Genomic DNA, 21,238 nt, shown 5'->3' with positions numbered 1-21,238 from the left:
TTAAGTTAAAACTACAAATAACAGTCTATCTTCTAACAATTCAAGCCTAGGGTACAATTCATCTTTTACACCGTGCAGGTGACAGTGGATACCCCCTCACCCCGTTACAAAATCTCAGAATGCAGAGGAAATGCACTACAATGCTCAGTAGTTGAGGCCGGCCTCCTCAAGTGTTGATGCCTTTGCCTTGATGCTTCGGGTGGTAGACTTTTATATCACCCAAAAAAGTCTGCCAGATCATCATCATCTACACAACATGGCACAGAGGAATTGCATCAGTTGTGTCCCAATGTGTTTGAAGGACGGCTTCAGTCAGCACTCGGCCACTTCCATCCGTGCCATGCGGTCGGAGCGCACACATGCTGAAGAAAAGCTCCAGAAACATGCAGTAAAGTGGTTAACCTGGTTCCCCTGACTCCCCCCCTCTCAGACACAATGCCGCACAAGCTGGTGTCTCCAATAATTGAAGCCATCCGGGTTTCCGGTGGGGACAGATTGGGTACGCCCTGGCCCCCACCAGTCTCAGACACACTCTGCCGGTGGGAGGCGATGCTTTTTTGACATCAAACCACTTCTTTATTTTGGGAACTGTCCTGTTGGCCGAACCAACTGCATTCACTGCGGCAGTGCCACTCCACACATTTCTTTTTAATAGTAATGCCACTGCTGGGGCCACCAAACAATATACCTTTTCGCTCCTCTACCTCACTCACAAGAACCTTGATTTCTGTTTCGGAGAAATTGCATTTCTGTGCCTTGCTCTCCATTGCTGCCATGACTGAGCGCAAATAACCATTAATTAGCTGGCTCATTTTAATACGCAAGGCCATTCATGAGGTGATTTGCATTGGCTAATTGTGGTTGAATGTGGGCGTGTAAAGGGCAGTATGTGAGACTTTTCCACGTGTGCAAATTCTCAGGTAAACTGTGATTTATAAAGGGAATATTGCGTGCAGGTGTGCGTACGCAAGAATTTATAAATCTCAATCTTTGTTTGTGTACACCATTTGCAGCATTCTGGCGTACATTCACTTTTAGTAGGGATTCAACACATTTTTTATAAATGAGGCCTCAGGTCTGCCCCAAAAACTTTTCCAATTGTCTATGAAGCCTATATTATTCTGCGGACACCACTTAGACAGCCAGCCATTTCAGCAAGCCTTCTATCATACACTAAACCAGCGGTCAGGAACCTGTGGTTCGCCAGGTCTCTCGCCCTTTACCAACAAATGATCAATAAACAAATACACACCTTTCTGCAGAAAAAGCAGCCAGCTATTCCTTTGTTGTACAGCCCACTGAAGTTAATGAAGAGCTTAGAATAATAATATAGTATAATTAGTATAATTTTTAGAACAGCAGAAAAACTTAAGAGCATATAAGTGACTGGACTAAAACATTATTTTATTACTCTTTTTATCCTATAAATGTGTCGAATTTATGTCTGTATGCTTTATGTGGGCGGGACTGTTTGAAGTTATTAGTTTTAAAAAAATAAGAAAAAAATACAAACAAAAACTACCCTGAGGGGGGAAACAAGACAGACTCGACTTGGAGTCTCAGAGCTCTGTCACAAAACCAAATAAACTAGACAGAAGAGACAGAACCCTGACACCTATGCTTTTTAAGTTCTATAAATCTATTTCCCCCATACTGTATGTTTTATACATATAGGGGTGAATTCAGATGGATTGTATATTTTTGAAATATAAGATGAGAAGATAAAAAGCACGTTTATTTGTTTTTGGTTTAACTGTGTTTGTGTTCCCTTACACTTTTGATATTAAAAAGTAAATACAGTAAAAGACAGGGATGTTATATTTTCAGTCGCAATATGACATCCATTAGAAGAAGACGTACTATTAAATGTATTAAAAATGTACTAGTATGTTTTTTGTACAAATACAAGTATACTGTACTATAATGCATTTTTTATATACATTTAACAGTACGTATTTTTCACCTGGGTAATATAAACAATTATTCATTTTGGGGTGAATTCAGGGTGACTGGGACACTTTTTGCCATTAAGATGACTTGGATATGACCCTAAATGAATAATTGTTTATATTAATTTCTAATTGATGTCATATTGCGACTGAAAATATGACATCCCTGTCTTTTACTGTATTTACTTTTTAATGTCAAAAGTGTAAGTAAATACTAACACAGTTAAACCAAAAACAAATAAACGTGGGCCTATATGTTAAATGTTCTAATATTTACATATACATATTTATATTAGCAAAGTTTCTGGTAATGAAAAAGTGACAGAAAGAAAATAAATAAATAAAATTGAAGTGAAACGTATCAAATTACCTCATTGTGAAATGTGGTTAACCAATCGAAACTGATTATGGCCACTCTGTCCACCAACGAGAAGCGGCAGGAGGAGTAACACACACACACACACACACACAGTCCTCGCGTAAAGAGCTTCAAAGTCATATTAACAGATGAGCTCTATCATTGAGGCATCATCTCGGATGGACTGTAACACTCTCTGAAAGTTTCTGGATCTAGGAAAAACACTGAAGTTGGATTTGAGTATCTCGGGTTTCAATCATAAGTGATAATGACCGAGGAGCAGGACAAGTCCAGCGCGGAGACTCCGAGTAGCCCGGCCGGGTCATGCAGCTCGATGTCCCCGGAAGACTCGGACTCGGACGCGTCTTCATCATCTCCCGCTGGGTCTGCCACACACACCTCACTCCTGATCACGAGGATGGGTAAAAAGCTGGAGGAGGAGGATGACAGGTTCCCGGCGTGTATCAGGGATGCGGTGTCGCAGGTTCTGAAGGGTTATGACTGGTCTCTGTTGCCCATGCCAGCGCGAGGCAGCGGCTCCAGCAAGAGCAAACCGCACGTCAAGAGACCCATGAACGCGTTCATGGTCTGGGCTCAAGCCGCTCGCAGGAAACTGGCGGACCAGTATCCGCACCTCCACAACGCCGAGCTCAGCAAAACACTCGGCAAACTCTGGAGGTAACAGATGCTTACTGTGATCAGCGTAGTTTTAGGAGATGTGTTTCAATATTGAGATTTTTTTGTATGTAGCCATCTGATAAAAAAAGCTTTTTTTAATACGAAAGAGTGCCATGGAAATCTTATAATTTTCTTTGTTTTAAATATTGGCATAACCTGACATAAATAAATATTTAAATAAAAAAAATAATGTATATGGAGGTAACACCCTTGTATTATAAACCCTTGAAAAATGAGAAACCCTTCTTCAGTTAACCTGACTTCTATTACTATTATTATGCATGATATACACTGGGTATACTCTCTAAGTCAGAGCTTTTTATTTTAGTGCATTATTATTACATTTTCTTTAGACGTAAGATTAAGTAATGTTTATGCTTTCTGAAAGGTATATGTTCTAATTCAGTATCTTTTGGTCTGAAGTTCCTTATTCAGTGAATATAGATTTTGTGTGTAAATACTGAATGCTGTCAGAACTGTATCCTAGTGGGCAGCGCTTCCATGTACGGCACTTGATCCCTCTTTAGTCGATTCCTGAACTAACTGATGAATAACACTCTGAAAGTGAATTATGTTTGATAATTATGTCACTCAACAGACTGCTGACGGAGAATGAAAAGAGGCCGTTTGTGGAAGAAGCTGAAAGACTGAGAGTTCAGCACAAGAAAGATCACCCGGATTATAAGTACCAGCCGAGGCGCCGGAAGGGAGTGAAGCCAGGGCAGAGTGAGTCTGACGCCGGCGTTGATCTGTCCCATCACATGTATAAAGCCGAACCTGGAATGGGCCGATTGGCAAGTTCCTCGGATCATATCTCTGATCATACAGGTGAGATACACACTCTTCACACGGAGCAATTTAAAGTATGCATGGCATGCAAAATAAAATGAATAACCCGAAGCATCATTTTGTGGTGATTATCCATAGGCCAGCCTCATGGACCCCCGACACCCCCAACGACGCCCAAAACAGACCTCCATCATGGAGGAAAGCAAGATTCAAAGCATGAAGGAAGACGTTTGCTCGACAGCAGCCGACAGAACATCGACTTCAGCAATGTTGACATTTCTGAGCTCAGCACAGACGTCATCAGCAACATAGAAACCTTCGATGTGCACGAGTTTGACCAATACTTGCCTCTCACCGGCCATGTTTCGACGCCGATTACCTCAGAGCACGGGCACGGGCAGAACGCCAGCGCTTACGCTTCGCCTTACAGCAACGGGGCGTCCTGGAGTCGCAAAGGGCCCGTGGCGTCCTCACCCCCGGGCACGAGTGAAGTGAACATGCACAGAGCTCACATTAAAACTGAGCAGTTGAGCCCGAGCCACTACAGCGAGCCCTCGCCCTCACATTCTGAGTACAGCGTTTACAGCCCGCATGCGTTCACCAGCACTCAGTGTGACTATACAGACCTTCAGAGCTCCAGCTACTACAGCCCTTACTCCAGCTACCCGTCCGGCCTCTACCAGTACCCATACTTCCATTCCTCACGGAGACCGTACGGGAGTCCCATCCTCAACAGCTTGTCCATTCCCCCATCCCACAGTCCCAACACCAACTGGGACCAGCCCATTTACACCACGTTATCCAGGCCATAAGGCCCAGCCGCGCCGTTGACTGTGTCCGTTAGTATGATAAAGGACAGCATTAGCTGAGGGGATTTGTGCCAACTAACTATGAAACAAGTGCCTGCTGATTTTTCCACATCATTCGATCGCTCACACACATCCAAACATTGACTGTCGGTGCTAAATGTGTGAATGTGTGCCTGTACAGCCAGCAGAAATCCAGTTAGAGGACTTACAAACGTTTCCTTTTGATAATCACAAGCGTATTTTGTTGGATCGTCATTTGATTTAGTTGTTTTTGAGAGTATTCCTGTGGGGAAAAATGATATCTGCAGAGAAACCTTGTTTTGTGTTTCAGCTCAGCTGTCACCAGATAACTCTAAATTAAATCAAATCATTGAAAAATAATGGGTGACATAAATGGTTAGCAATGAAAAATTTATTTTTTATTGTCTTTTTATGTGTGCATAATTTCAGTGAGCACTTTAACATGTCAAAGGCTCTTCATTTGCTGTAAGTTCATTAATTATTGCATTTTTAACATCACCAGTCATTGATATCACATGCTTATTGTCAATGACTGCCATGAATTAAATAAATAATTAATTAATTATACAGAAATCCGTTCTGATTACATTTTAGGCTGTGAAACAAACACACAAAACATTGGTCTAACATTGTCTAACAGTAATCGCTGACAATATTTGTGTAAAAAAATAAAACTTTCTCTTAAAACTTACCGTCTAAACTTTGACTATCTAAGCTGATGGCTACTATTGTGTCAAGTCACATTTATTTATACAGCGCTTTTTTACAACACAGATTGTTTCAAAGCAGCTTTACAGGGATAACAGAAAAATAATGCAACAAAGTTTGTTTCCAGAAGAAAACTAGCGTCACAGTCCAGCTTAAGTAAGTTCATGCCGGTTCATTTTTGTTGTGCTCCTTTTATTGCATTTAGCTTGTTTTAGAGCCTTTTGTTTTTGTGAGAACATTACTTAATAAAAATTTGCATAGCAAAAATATATATCATAGCTGAAATATAATTTGGTTAAATAAAGAGCTTTTACATACATACAGTAGATAATTTATATATAGATATATACCATCACCAAAAGATCTAAAATCATTGTTTCAGCTTTGGGAAATAATAAGTCGCTGTTCCCGGCAGCTGCTGGAGTTTGTCTTACATCTGCAGCGAAAGCAGCAGCTGTCAGTGTCAAGAAGGGCTGCCATGATTTTATTAAACAAAAGGTTTTGTCATTTTCGTACCATAACTAATTATGATAACATTTCAGTTAAGATTTTAAAAGACATAAACAATGTAAACCCTATAAAGTACAAGCGATTTAGAAAACGGATGGATGTTTAAAGACCATTTAGGCAGTGAAATTATTTTAGTGCTGTTTATTTCAAACGAATGAATAGATACGAGAGGAAACTTATTTTCCTTGCAAGCGTTTCTCATCTGTGAACGTGCAGTGTGATTCTAAGAATTATCATTATTTTTCTAAAGATGTGCTTTAAGAGAATTACACATCTATCCATTTCAATGACTGTCTGTCAGTCATCGACACAAAGAGGTAAATCATATTCATGTTTCACATAGATATTTCATATTTTAATCACACTTGATTTTAGTCATACTAAATGGACAGAAACTCATATGTACCACAGTTCATCCTTACAGTGTGAACACATGGAAATCTACGTCAGCTGCTCAGAAACCTCTGGTGAGGGGTAGATTCAGAGTTAAGTGTGCGAGTACAGAAGGGATGAGGAGTGTCTGGGACTGCATGTGGTCTGCTGGGTAGAATTTCAAAGCGAGGTCTGGCATTCATGCCCCAGTCCAGAGAGGAGGAAGCACGGTGCCACTGCAAAGAACTGCTGAATTTTAATGATCTATTCTATTATGTAGTGGAGGGCTCTATTGTCTCTCTTTCTCCGGCAAGTAAGAAAAGAATTAATTGGACAGAAAATGGAGGGGCAGAAAAACTGACAGTCATTAGGGGGGATGTGAATGGATGATTACATGCACACGGGTGGATTTTTCTTTCCATACTGTACTGTTTAACTGGAATACAGTCCGGTGACCAGTATGGCAATTAGGAAAACTTCAGCTCATAATCTTGACAACAGTGATGATAATAATAAAACTGATAATTAATGAGCAGATGGGATGTGGGTGGCTTTAGGAAGACTTGTTTTTCTCTGTTAAACTCTCGTTTCCTCTTGCGTTGGCCAGATATTTTGAGGAGGAACTCTTAAGAGAGAGCAGACGTGACTCAAGTGCATTAAATAAAGGCACATGAGTCTCATTTCACTCTCAAACATCCTTTAGATTAGAAATCAATGTGAAACACAAGTTATGAGTAAAGCAAACACACAATTACATACTTTTTTCGACTCTCTTTGAAGAACACCAACACAACCCTATGTTTTTATTTGATACAGTGGCTAAATCGACAAGAAATAGGGCTGTGAAAAGATTAATCGCGATTAATCGCATCCAAAATAAAAGTTTGTGTTTACATAATAAATGTGTGTGTACTGTGTATAATTATTTTGTATATATAAATACACACACTTGCATGTATATATTTAAGAAAAATGTGTTATTTATATATACAAATATTTATATTTATATATAATATAAATTATATGTTAATATATACAGTATATACATGCAAATATTTCTTAAATAAATACATGCATGTGTGTGTATTTATATATACAAAATAATTATACACAGTACACACACGTGAATTATGTATTTTGGATGCGATTAATAGCGATTAATCTTTTCACAGCCCTAGAAATAAAGCATAAACAGTTTCAGACATTTCCAAAACAGCATTTCCATTGGCATGGCTCAAATTTATCTGACCATCATCAATTTGTCACAAGTTCAGTATGGAGTGCTTCAAGGCTCAGTACTAGGACCGTTGCTTTTCACCCTGTACATGCTATTTTCCTATTAAAAAATGTATCTGACCATCATAAGTTTGTAGCAGTAAATGAAGAGATGTCATATCGATCACGAGTTCAGTATGGAGTGCCTCAAGGCTCAGTACTAGGACCGTTGCTTTTCACCCTGTACATGTTACCCTTGGAAGATTCATTAAAAAACATGGATTTAATTGACAATAATCGACTCATTTGAGGCCTGACAAAGCATACCAATTCACAAAATTCATAGCTGATATTAAAAATTGGATGACTAGCAATTTCCTATTACTAAATTCAGATGCTCTGTCAAGTCTTTGTTGTCAGTCAGATAGCAATCTGTCATTTGAAAGTGCATTTATAGCATTTCCTGTGCTTTTCCATATTAAATATATCTCTAAATTATGACATATGCCATATGCCTGCCAAATGCAGGAAAGTTAATTCACACATTTATGATGTCAAGGCATTTATGTTGTAATGCATTACTAGATTTACTGAATTCAAATTATAAGTTCAAAATGTTAACCATGAGACAGATTGTACCACATATCAGATCCGAGGACTGTTCCCTTTCGAGGGAACTCGCGCTACGTCGAAAGATGGAGCTGGTTGACCATGTTGAGACGGCTTCGGCCCTTTCTCAACATTCAACGGTCAGCTCTGTTGGTCCCGCACAGGAGTCGGAAGCCCACTCTGTGGCTTCTTCCGCCCAGGACGAAGACCCGATGCTCGAACTATCTGGCTCCGAGAAGTTCGATATTTTGGGCATCGAGGCAGGAGAATCTGAGGACTGCCTTCGAGGAGCTGCTGGAAGTTGTGACCAGAGCAGTGGCCAAGTTAAACATCGATTGGCCATCAGAAAAGCAGGAAACGTTCAAAAAAAGGCACGGTTCGCATGAAAAATCGCTAATGTGAACGCTGTCATGTGGTCCCGGGAGCACACCTGAGACCTTCGGTTGGGGTAGGCCATTTCATTTGTGGGTACATAGGGCTGTGGGAACATAGGCATGATCCCGATGATTTACCTTGGATCCGAGCGAGAGTGAGCCTGCACTGTATTCGCTCATAGTGCGTGGAATCAGGGCAACAAATGAATGGAAATCCAGTGTCTCCTCAGAAGAGTCCGTTTGCAAGCAGCAGAAAGCCACCGTATGCGTCACACACACACACACACACACACACACACACACACACACACACAGGAAACCTGTGTTGTTTACTCAGTTGTTTACGTTCTGTTTTCTATCATGCGCCGTGCACGTTTGCGATGACGTAAGATGCATGCAAACGCACCAGGGATCGGCAGAATCAAGTTGAGTGTGAAACCAGACCGTTCTTCCTCTTCTTCAGCTCTCTATGCAGCACATAGAACCGTATGGTAAAAAGCTATGAAATTTGACACTGATAGAGGACAGTCTGAAATGTCACTATAGCAAATTTGGAGTCTCTCTCTCTCTCTAGCGCCACCAACTGTCCAAATTTTCTCTTACCTTTATGCTAATAACTTTTGAGTCATAAGTGTTAGAAACAAAATTCTTTTTTCATCTGATTCCTTGGCTCAAGACGAATCGATCGCAAGAATTTAGAATTTTTTTGATAAACCTACGTTTTTTCGAACACCTCCAATACGGTTTTGCCGATTTTCAAGAAAATTCAGTCTTCAGACCATGCCAACAAAAAGTAATGGAAGTCGAGTTGATTAATCAAACGGTTTTCGAACAACGCACAACAATTTTATGTAGCGTTTGCAAAAATAGACATAAGGCTGTATCTCTGCAATGCTTTATTGTATTGAGACCAAACTTTGTATATTTCATCATAATCATAACCAGAGGCTACAAGCTGCGTTTCGGCACAGCGCCACCTACTGGTCCGAAGACACGAAAAATTTGCTTTTTTGCTTATAACTTCTGAAAGATTCGCCCAAAAATCATAAAAGTGTTCTCGTTAGATTTGGGGCCGCATGCTGAGACTAATGATATAAATTTTTCCCCATTGGCCTCCCTTGCCTCCCCATTAACGCACCGGCTTCCATGGGCTGAAGCCCAGGGGCCTATGGCTGCAAGAAAATCATAATTGTTTTATTTTAATTTTTATACATGGGAGATTAAAGCAGTGACAACTGCATTCTGTAACTTACGCCCATACATTTTCAGGAATCACAACCGCATTTTCAGCGAAGCCCTGCTGTGTGAAGGGAACATACAGTAATGTGTACCATTATGCAAATGTTAAGGATGATTCAAGAAATGTACCAAAGCGACTGAGAAAAGCTGTAATGTTGCCTTATTCTTCAAACCTAACATGTCAAAGATGAGTTTGCTAATCCATCCCACATAAATTCAGCTGAAATGTACCGGTAAAACATTTTGCTCTTACGTTATATGAAGAAAATGAAGAAGAGGAGTATATCTGCAGGTGAAAATAGCATGTCAGAAATATCAATGGCCAAATTGGGATGGAATGCACAAATTATAGAGATTATACTGTATAATGTGGATCAAGTAGCATAAAGACAAAAAAAAAAAAAAGCTTTCTAATCTTTAGAACTTGTTTGATGTTCAGGATATTCAGTTGTATCTTTACACAAACAGACAAACTGATCGATTAAAATTGATTAACTGATATTTCATCATGATCATAACTGAAATTATATAATACAATTTTATGAATAATCACATTTAATGCTGGTTTTTAGTTTCAAACACACAGTATATTGTGGAAAAGAGACTCTCTGTACCTCATTGTACACTTGGATTCATTTTATATTTATTTCTACACGATAGGTTTGTCACAGAAATATTTTCCCCGAGGAAATGCATTGATGCGCAGCAGAAGTGAGAGGCAGATTTATCAGGAGGTGTGTGTGTTGTTCAGACCTCCATCAGTGTGTTTCACTGCCCCTGGAATTCAGTGTGTGGGAGGAACATTGGCTGAGTGTTCATATCCTCACAGGACGGAGGTGGAGAAACAAAGAGAGAGACCAGAAGTGAGAAAGTGAGAGATCTGAGAGAGAACGGGTTAGAAATAAAAGTAATCTCTCCTCTCTCTTGGACTCCAGTCAGTGTTTGGCACAGAAAGATGCATGAAGAATTTTATGTCTTGAGCCTTGATCATGCTTTACACACACATGCATTTGGGATTAAACACACTCTCTCAATACAAAGACACTTGGTCCATTGTGGCTATACTTTTAGTTTCAGTTCTATACTGTAGACTTTATCGAATAACACAATTTGATAATACAATACCGAAGAAAGAAACGTGACTCATATTGTTAGGGATGTTCAGTTATGTTTGTTCTTAGTTTCACTTTCTTGGACTTTTAGTTAGTATTCATTGGTTCCTGTTTTCCTTAGTTCAGTTTTCCCGCTCCTTGTTTTTTCATCATGGTTACTAATACGACTTGTCATTAGTTTCAGCTGTGTTAATCTGTATATAAATTACTCTATTTCAGTTCTCATTGGTTCTGTTTCTTCAGTAACCTTAAGTAATTTGTATGTATCTTTGAAGCTTATTAAAGCATACTTCCTAGTTCGTCGTCTTCGTGTGCTCCGGCTCATTAGTCGATCATTAATCTTTAAGATTAGAATGTCAAATTAAAATTAAATTAAATTATAATAAATGGGTGTCTGTGACCCATTAAAAATGCTGCAATTCAACTTTAGCTTTATATGTGCAAATAGCATCAACAACAGAACATGAGGATTCACACACCGACACACATCACCTCTGCTTCTGCGAACCCAGAAAAACACAAATAACTATATAAAAGGAATAAAATAAATAGCACTACACAAAATATATTTCACTTAAAGGATTAGTTCACTTTCCAAACAAATTTTGCTGATAATTTACTCTGATGTCATCCAAGATATCCATGTCTTTCTTTCTTCAGTCGAAAAGAAATTAAAGGACAAGTTCGGTATTTTACACTTAAAGCCCTGTTTTCAAATCGTTTCTGATGAAATACAATGGTTAAGATTGAAATTTGGACAAATGCTGCTGGCCCGAGAATTTTCGGTTTCTGTGGTAGCTTTCTGCAAAAGATGCTTTCCAACAGGTTTTATCGTAGTTTTTGTCCAACTCCATTGACTTGTATTGGATGTGCTGTGAGGTACGGTATTACTCCGCTGGGCTGGAATGTCTATTATTTAAGCTCTCAACGGAAGAATGTACGGGTGTGAGGCGTTTTTGTGTGAGCATCAGTGAACACCCCTGACCACTCGGTGAGTTTCACGTCTTTGTAAACGAAAGTTTAATGCATTTTAGGAAGGATTGTTCCAGTGCACCTATGCAGCCATTGTGGGGGGTGGGGGGGGGGGGGGGGGGGGTGCTACCACAGAAACCGAAAATTCTCGGGCCAGCAGCATTTGTCCAAATTTCTTATAGCTGATGAAAATGTATTTCATCAGAAACGATCTGAAAACAGGACTTTAAGTGTAAAATACCGAACTTGTCCTTCAAGGTTTTTGAGGAAAACATTCCAGGATTTTTCTACATATAATGAACTTCGTTGGCAACCAACGGGTTGAAGGTTTAAATGTCCTTCTCAATGCAGCTTCAAAGTCTCGACACGATCCCAGTCGAGAAATAAGGGTCTTATCTAGCGAAACGATCTGTCATTTTCTAAAAATATATATATATACTTTTTAACCCCAAATGATCGTCGTGTACCATCTCTGAGATGCGCCACGCATTGCGTCATCACGTTGGAAAGGTCACGCGTCACGTCATCTAAGTTATTTGTCTGTGTACTCCGGTTCAAAAAGGTAGGGAAGGGTGAAAAATTTCATCTCATTTTCTCCTCCAACTTCAAAATCGTCCAACATTTATTTTAATTTTTTTCGTGACCTTTCCAACGTGATGACGTAATACATGGCACATCTCAGAGATGGTACAAGGCGAGCATTTGTGGTTAAAAAGTATATATATATTTCGTTTTTTTAGAAAATGACCGATCGTTTCGCGAGATAATACCCTTATTTCTTCACTGGGATCGTGTTGAGACTTCGAAGCTGCATTGAGACGGACATTTGAACCTTCAAACCGTTGGTTGCAATTGAAGTCCATTCTGTGTAGAAAAATCCTGGAATGTTTTCCTCAAAAACCTTTATTTCTTCTCGACTGAAGAAAGAAAGACATGGATATCTTGGATGACATCGGGGTGAGTAAATTATCAGCAAAAAAATGTATGAAAGTGAGCTAATCCTTTAAGTAATTAACAGATTCCCAAAAGAAAGAAAAAAAACTGTGCGGCCAATGTTTATTATTCTCGTGTAATAACATCTAATACACTAAGCTATTTTTCATCATTATTTAAAGCTCATTAATTAACTGACATTATTAAGTTTACATCTATTTCTTTCCAGATGAAGTGGTGAATTCGTTGAATAATGTGAGCACTGATTGTGTTGCTCCACACGAGTTAAAGGGGTGGTTCAGAATTTTGGACACCGGACCTCATTTACAAGTTAGCCTGTGTGTTATTTATCAGTGGAGACAGTTTTCAAAAATGTTCACCCAGTCCTTCCAGTTGCATAGTTCGCCGGTGCTAGGCTAGCGCGAGTCAACGGTATCTGCTAGCCTGCCATTAAAAACAGTTTTACCCACTCCACAGTACACCAAAAGCAAATTAATTATAACGCCAGACTACCGATGTAAATGTCTGTTGAGAGAATAATGTTAAAAATCAAACTACCCTTTCATCGCATTGCAATAGTTATACTTTTTTCCCTGTATTTATTAGCACAGTCTACAACAGCGGCGAAGTGATATTAAGTTACCTAGGCAACCGAGAGAGCCGGTCCACATGACAATCACGCAAGTGTATTTACCTGCCACTGACACAGAAGCAGAGTATATTTCACGAAGAAATCAACAAGACATAGGACTATGGCCACGTTTGAAAGCCATGGCAATGTTTTGGACTTGTTTTGCAGGCGAGGAATGTGTGTTATTCAACGAACCGTAACTTACATGTATGAGCCGGAATACACAGACGAATAACTAATCGAGATGGATGCTAAAAGGGCAGAAATAGAAAGAATGTCTGTCTGTAGAGACAACAGCAGCTGGAGATGCCGTAGAGAACCGGGACAGAACATCGGGAGACCGGTGGTGCCAGTGCAGAAAATGTATAGCTACATATAGCTAGCTAGACGTCCCGACTGTAGTGCGCTTCTGTTCTGTGTTTACTTTTTGGCGCAGTACTAACCGGAGCAAAGTAAAATTCCGCCGCTGCTGAGAAACTAGTTCCTGTAAATGTAATGCGATCATTGAGATGCAAGAGTAGTTTGATTTCTAACATTATTCTCTCAACAGACATTTACATCGATAGTCTGGCGTTATAATTAATTTGCTTTTGGTGTACTGTGGAGTGGGTAAAACTGTTTTTAATGGCAGGCTAGCAGATACCGTTGACTCGCGCTAGCCTAGCACCGGCGAACTATGCAACTGGAAGGACTGGGTGAACATTTTTGAAAACTGTCTCCACTGATAAATAACACACAGGCTAACTTGTAAATGAGGTCCGATGTCCAAAATCCTGAACCACCCCTTTAAAGGCCGCACTCCTTGATCAATCTTAGAACCGGACATACGAGCGTTGTGTTCGGGGGAAACGACAGCGAGGTTTGCTTGTGGACATGGAAGCTGATCCCTTCAGAGTGAAGCTGCCACCAAATAACATTCAGAGCCTCTACAATAATCTTGATCAAACAGAGCGGTCCTGACTGAAATGAAGTTTGAGCGACCGAATGGAGCTGACGCTCAGCTGATTGTAACTCCTCCTATTCCCACTTAAGCAAGACATACGAGTTAATCCGTGCGCTTTCCCGTCCTCCATCCCCAACTCCTCCTCATGCAGACACACGATCACTTTTTTGCTGTCAACGGAGATATATTTATCTCTCTATCCAGCTCAAGTGTGCTCATTCTTGTCCAGCTCATTACAGTACCTGCATTACTTCCACGTGGAGTTATGTAACTGTTGTAGGGCTGGGCGGTATGACGTCGAGATATATATCGTTACCACAGTATAAAATTAGATTTGTATGTATAGTATGTAAATATATAGCACTATTGACACTTCATGCAAACACAGGTGGTTATGTCCAGAGAATGTCTAATAAGGCGAGAAGTTTCACTCTCAGTACACTTCCGGCTTCTGAACTGGTTGCAGCTCCACTCTGATTCCATATGAGGGCGCTCACAGGACGAGTGCAGATTGAATGGAGGTCTATGGTGCCATACCAATAAAAATCCACTTTTCTCAGGATATAATTTTTCGTCTAGTAATTTGAATGTTGTATTCGAAAGGAGATGCAAAGAAATTACACATTGCTGGGTGTTAGATTTTTTAGAGTCACTTATTTGCTTTAAAAAGTCTTTTAAAGTGTCAATGACGTCATACACATCGCACGACCAGAGATACTGCTTTACGGCAATCCTTCAGTCACTTTGGTGCTTTCGCGCTCTGCACTTTCTTTCCACTCGAGGCATCGACAACACAGCTGACACAGGTAAATACACGTGCTAGAAGAGTTTTTGTTTTGTTTGTTTCTGGTCCCGCTTCGGATGACACGATGCCATCAAGCGGTATCTCTGGTCGTAATCAGTCCTTCACTGACCAATCAGCGTTCATTAGCAGAATGCTAGCGTGTTATGGGCAACAACAACTCAACCTGTAAGAAATCAAAAGGACATAAGCACTCGTTCATTCAACTTTCGACCTATAACCCATGTTGAACTTGCAAAACCTACAATCAAATCTGAGATTTCTCAACGGCAATCGGGTGAAAGAGACAAATTTAGCCGTCTAGCGCCATAGACTCCCATTCATTCTGCACTCATGGGCGATCGCCCCCAGTGGAACTCTGGTGGGACTACAACCAAAACTGGGTGCAATAGGACTTAATAGGGAGTGGGCAGGCTCTCCGTAGACGGGCTCTGTTATGTCTCAGTGAAAGTAAACAGTTGGGTGTGTAAACCGGATGTGTGTCAGTGTAATGGATCCGTGTGTTTGGTCTTAAAGTGACGGTAGCCTAATAAACCTGCAGCTCTGTTTCATTCATGTGAATGAAACAAACGAGAAAATAACTCACTGCTCTTTTTTAGCTATAAGAAGAATACATTTATATTTAATTCATACAGTGAAGACTATGCAAAATTTTATTTTTACATTTGATTATTAAATATACTTTTTATTTTTTATTTTTTTTATGTACAGCACTTTTGGTCCACAATAATCTTAATCAAATTGAGCAGTCCTGACTGAATTATTTGTATCTCTTTTTCTAATATGATAATAAGGAGGAGTGACAACAGTGGAAAGAGAGACGGGAGAGACGTTTGGCGTTAATATTGTTGTTGTTTTTGTCGTTTATGTTCATGTGTTGCAGTCGCATGAAGAGTGGCCCATTATGTTTTTTATTTTATTTTATTTTACTTTGTGACTATTTAAGTTCAGATACCTCCTTCTTACCTAATAATGAAATTGTATTTTATTATTCATTTTATTAATAAATTCTAATTCTTTATACATCATTTGTCACCATTTCAGATTTGTTCTGATATGTAAACGAGACAAATTTATTGTGAATTTGTCTGGATTGAAATACAGTGTGTTAGCACAGAGAGTAGGAGAGAAGCAAACTAAAGTAAAGCGCTGACTCTAGGCAGAATGCAAATGAAGTGTGGTCATTATGAATATGCTAATTGGCATATTGCATCATTAAGTGACTTCGAGCAGGCTTTAGCGCCTTTCCATTGAAAGTATTTGGCAGCAGCTCCATGTGTAAGCGCGGGAAACAGCTGCAGTCGAGCCTGAACCAATCTCAGCTGTCGAGGGCTTTACCGCTGAGCATCGGGAACACGTGTGGAAAATACCGGACTCACGGAGTAACTCAGGGAAAGTGTTGAAGCGACTCTTCCTCAGCTGTCACCAAACTTCTCTGGTACCTCACTGCCTCTGCTAATGTTAACATACTTCAGATTGCATCGTAAAACAGTCATGTAGCCTATGAGTTAAGTGACATGATATGTTTTGCACAGGTTTATTCCCATCTAAGAAAGCATTTTCATATCTTATTTAAGATGTGCATTGATTTACAGACGAATTCAGTGATAAAAGGCTTCAGGTAATCGGCATGATTTTGAGTGTGATATTATTTGTATACAACAGTCCTATAAAGAAGCTAATATCAAGGACTTGCCAATGAAAATAGTTCCCAAAAGAAGCGAAGCCAGCAGTGATGAGTCCAGCTTGTGGAGTGAGAAACTGCACAGTTAAAGCCTGTTCTAGTACAGTGGATACTGAAGCAAGCGATGTGCTGTGATCATGGTCATGTAAATGTGTTTATAGTGCCCTCAACTGGCTCATTATATAAGGCATTTCAACTTTTCACAGCTCAAACAACATTAGCATAGATGGCTCAGATTTCTTTGGCATCTGCATTATACCAGTTGTGATTAGACTCTTGTCAGATGTTATGATCACTGTATACTGGAGCTTTTACATTTTACTTTTCCTCTGTATAATGCTGGGGGAGATCTTCATCTATTTTAAAATTATACTGTGTACGTGTCCATTTGGATCATAATGAACAAACAAATAAACACAACAAGCACAATGTTGTTGTCGTGGGCACTTCAACATACTGAGAATAATGAATGCACATTAGCTTCTTTTTATTCATCATCCATGTACAACTGTGGGTAAAAACTTTTCACAATGGTCTGAACACAGTAGCTGAATGAGAATGAAAGGCCACTGTCTGACAGTAGGTGGCGCTTGTGGAGCAGCAGAAAGAGTCACGGAGAAGAAAGAAAGTCAAACATTAGAGAGCTGGTTCAGTTAGGCCTTTTTTATGACTCTCTGACTTCAATATTCAAGAACAATCGTAAAGCTGTTAAGACATCTCAGCTGTTGAAAAGAATACTAGATGTACTGTATGATTGATTTTTTTGATACAAAATGCAGACTTATGTTCTTAAAATTGTATAGATTCAAGTGTCTTGGATGATTGTATTCCACTATTGTTACTGTTATGGGGGGAAATGGTTCAGTTAAGCCAGGTTTTAGTTGAGGTGTCTGTAAAGTGAGGGCATGTACAATTATGTACATTCATTTCAGGATCTGGTGCATCCCTAGGAATAATCATTTTGGATCTAAAATTTTTTCAAAATAATACTTTCCAGAAATACAGGCTCAAATCACCCCACTCTCCCCATATATGCTTTCAAACAGCCATTCACAACAAATACTTAAAGATGTCATGTATTTCCAAAATGCCATATTGCCTCATAATTACAAACATTTCTTTATAATTACCCCTAAATGTTTGTTTTTTTACATTTCATCTGGACTAAAAAATGCCAGCGATTGAATGAGGTATAGCTTCACATTTGAAAGCCTCCAGGACTGTAACTGTCCATGAGAGTTTTATTTTATTCGTTCATTTCAGTCAGATTCATAAATGGATGTTCATTTAACCCTCTGATTATCTTCATTTGGGCCGACACTAGTTATCTTTGGGGTCTCCAGGGATCCCAAACAATAACATTTAATTTTGTAACAGAATAATAGTCTTTTTTTTTTTTTTTACAGATGTAATTTTACTCTGTTTATTAATGTTTTTACGTCTATGGTTTTTACTCAACATTTGTGAAGTTTTGGGAGGATTTATGATATATTTTAAATTATTATAATATATATTAATAAATATTTATTTATTTAAATAGGCTTTTTACAAAAAAAAAAAAAAAAAACAGCATTTTATGTAAAATTAACTTTATAAAAGACCCATATTTCTAACTTTCATTCATGGGGATAACATGGATAATTTTACATGGTTTATTTTTTATTATTATTATTATTATTATTTTATTGTGTTTAAATATTTTGTAAAATGTAGTTTTAAAAGTAAAAAATGATCATTTTAGCCACTAGATGGCTATAGAGCTCCATTATATGCTATTTGCTATTTGACTAACTGAAAGATATCTTTCCAGAAAGATAAGTTTTTCCAGTTGGATTCATATCTAAATATTATGAAATCACAATTCTAACAACAACAACAACAACAAAAAAAATTTTGACAAAAAAACTTTTTTGTCAAAGTTTAGCATTTTTTTGTATTGAAATTATTATTTTTTCAATAGTTACATTATGATTATAATCAAACCTGAAAAAGATAAAAGTTTTATTTTTAGAGTGTATCATTTATTTCAATCTTCTTTTCTTCATATAATTGTACAAATGTAATCTACACTTCAGCTACTAACTGTGTGTTCACAATTTGGTGATTCAGAATCACCAAATTTATTCTTGTGGTGGTTCCGCATTTTGGACTATTTTATGTGACAAATTATTAGAGAGCAGTTTTTATAGTCTCACAAATGTATTCCTGTGTGTGTGTGTGTGTGTGTGTGTGTGTGTGTGTGTGTGTGTGTGTGTGTGTGTGTGTGTGTGGGTGTGTGTGGGTGTGTGTGTGTGTGTGTGTGTGTGTGTGCGCGCATGTGAGCATGATCATTTTACATTGTGGATGTTCTTTGCATTGTTGGAAGTGTGCCACTTTATTTCTGTCTATGTGTTCTGCGTTGTTTCTGGTTTTGGTGATGAATTTTGTATATTTACATTGCAGGGTCTCCAGGGACCCCGAAGACAACTAGTGTCACTATTTTTTTCACGCTAACATAATAACAGATATCATTCCAAATTTTTTTTTTTTTTTTTTTTTATAGAGCAAAAGTCATTTGTGGGTTAAAAAGACCCCGAAGATAACCAGAGGGTTAAGTCCATTCATCCTTCCATTCACCCCAAGTTGGTATGAATACGCCAAAAACACCGTCAACCGCAACATATTGCAATAGAGATGTTGTCTTATTAAAATTGTACAACATTGAGCACCGTCTCCGCCGGTTTCAAAACATGTTTCCATTATATTGTCATTTTCAGCATGTTTCCTATAACAACTTCTGACGTTTACATTTCACGTGGCGTGAGAAAGTCACATAAACCACGTGGAATCCGATCAGATCGGTCAGACTGAAACGTATTTCCAGAAATGCGAATTAAATAGGATTTCAAACCACATATGGATGTAGCTTGAAATGGATTAGTAAAAATCGCATTTCATGTGTTGACGTTTGTGGGCGGAACTATGGGACCAAATGTGTTTGTGTTTACAACATTTATATCGGCCTAGGAAGGTCGAAGCGACACGTGATTGGTGTCGTTGGAAAGGTCTCGGTGAGTGCTAGTATCTCTGCGATGTTCCTAGGCTGACACATTTTTGAAACACAAATATATTTGGTCCTATATCTCCGCTAAGGTCAGTGACACAGACACTTGCACAGACCTTTCAAACGAGCCTACTCCGATATCTCTGTTATGCATGCTTCCATATGTATATAGCCTATATATATTTCATCTTTTATTTAATAAAAATTCTAAATATTTAGTCCTTTAATGCTAGAGCAGTATAGTGTAATTCTGATGTTTGGGTGCATAGCTATGGGACCAGAGTGTAGTAGTGCGACAAATCTTATTGATAATCCATGTTTTATTTACATTTTAGAGAGGAATTTGAGCCGTTTTCCGTTGCCTGCGGGGAAAACACTCGAGGTCTCCTTTTTTGGATGGTGGGTACTTTTTGAACGTGAGTTGTGTCACGCCAATGTGCCCGCACCCCATGTTCAGCAGCGACTCAATGGCTAAGGCCCATGCAATCTGTCAAGGTTCAAGGTCAAGTCAAGGTTCTGTCACTTCTGTCTAGTTTATTTCTTGGTTTTGTGACAGAGCCCTGACACTCCTGCTTTGTCCTCTCTTGTCTGTGTGTTTCATGTGCGGGGTGTGGTGTTTGGATCCCGGCATGTCAGTCTAGATTGGTTTCGGTTCTGTGTCGGGATTCGGACATTCATGCTCCGCGTGTTTGTCCTCTGTTGTGAGCGCACAGGATGAGCTTACGCTTGTTCTCGTGCGCTCTGTCTTGTCATGTGAGCGTGTGGTTTCGAGTTCGCTCGGACCGTACGCTCTTCTGTCCACATGTGTTGTTGTGTTCTGTGTAGCACGCAGTTCGTGTTTACATCAGCTGTGTGCTTTCAAGTTGTCATGTTTTGTGTGAACACGTGGCTAATGAGTGTTCTCGTTAGCTGCGTGTTCATGTCTCGTTTTGTGTTGGCACATGGCCATGACGTGCAACACAGAAGAGCTACGCAGTTATACTACGTGAAAAGACTCGAGGCCCAGAGAGAAGGAAATGAATAGTGGAATAAAGTCGTTATTTTTGTTGTTTTTTTGCGCATAAAAAGTATTCTCGTCGCTTTATAAACTTAAGACTGAGTCACTGTAGTCACTTGGACTATATTAACGATGTCTTTAATAAATTTTTCTGGGCCAGCAAGTTTCAAACCCTTAGAAAGCCTATGGAGGAGTGATCCAGCTCTCAGATTTAATCAAAAATATCTTAATTTGTGTTCCGAAGATGAACGAAGGTCTTACAGGGTTGGAACAACATGAGGGTGAGTAATTACTGACAGAATTTTCATTTTTGGGTGAACTAACCCTTTAAGGTGAAGTTTTCCAAACCTTATGTTATACTTACGAAAATTACTGTTAAGGGGCTTTATGCAAAACTTGTCGTTTTTTTAAGAGATTACTTAAGGGAAAAATAGATATTTAAGGGAAATTCTGAGGGTGTATGACATTTCACCTAAAGAAACCATTAAGT

General features: G+C 39.0%; 1 protein-coding gene across 1 annotated transcript; it reads left to right on the top strand.

Moving 5' to 3' along the window:
• The first annotated feature begins 2,415 nt into the window (after nucleotides 1–2,415).
• sox8b (SRY-box transcription factor 8b) lies at nucleotides 2,416–5,287 on the top strand. The gene is made up of 3 exons (XM_084405834.1): nucleotides 2,416–2,985; nucleotides 3,584–3,813; nucleotides 3,913–5,287. Exons 1-3 carry the CDS (start codon nucleotides 2,576–2,578, stop codon nucleotides 4,584–4,586), a joined length of 1,314 nt encoding a protein of 437 aa, XP_084261960.1. The 5' UTR covers nucleotides 2,416–2,575; the 3' UTR covers nucleotides 4,587–5,287.
• The last annotated feature ends 15,951 nt before the right edge of the window (nucleotides 5,288–21,238 follow it).

Source organism: Rutilus rutilus (assembly GCF_951802725.1).
Source record: "Rutilus rutilus genome assembly, chromosome: 1".
Lineage (NCBI taxonomy): Eukaryota > Metazoa > Chordata > Actinopteri > Cypriniformes > Leuciscidae > Rutilus > Rutilus rutilus.
This window is presented reverse-complemented; position numbering and strand designations above follow the sequence as displayed.

Bases quoted from the DNA above. Each gene is read 5' to 3' on its own strand.
- sox8b (XM_084405834.1), top strand. From the start codon at position 2,576: ATGACCGAGGAGCAGGACAAGTCCAGCGCGGAGACTCCGAGTAGCCCG. The intron at 2,986-3,583 runs GTAACAGATGCT...GTCACTCAACAG, and splicing joins ACACTCGGCAAACTCTGGAG to ACTGCTGACGGAGAATGAAA. The intron at 3,814-3,912 runs GTGAGATACACA...GATTATCCATAG, and splicing joins TCATATCTCTGATCATACAG to GCCAGCCTCATGGACCCCCG.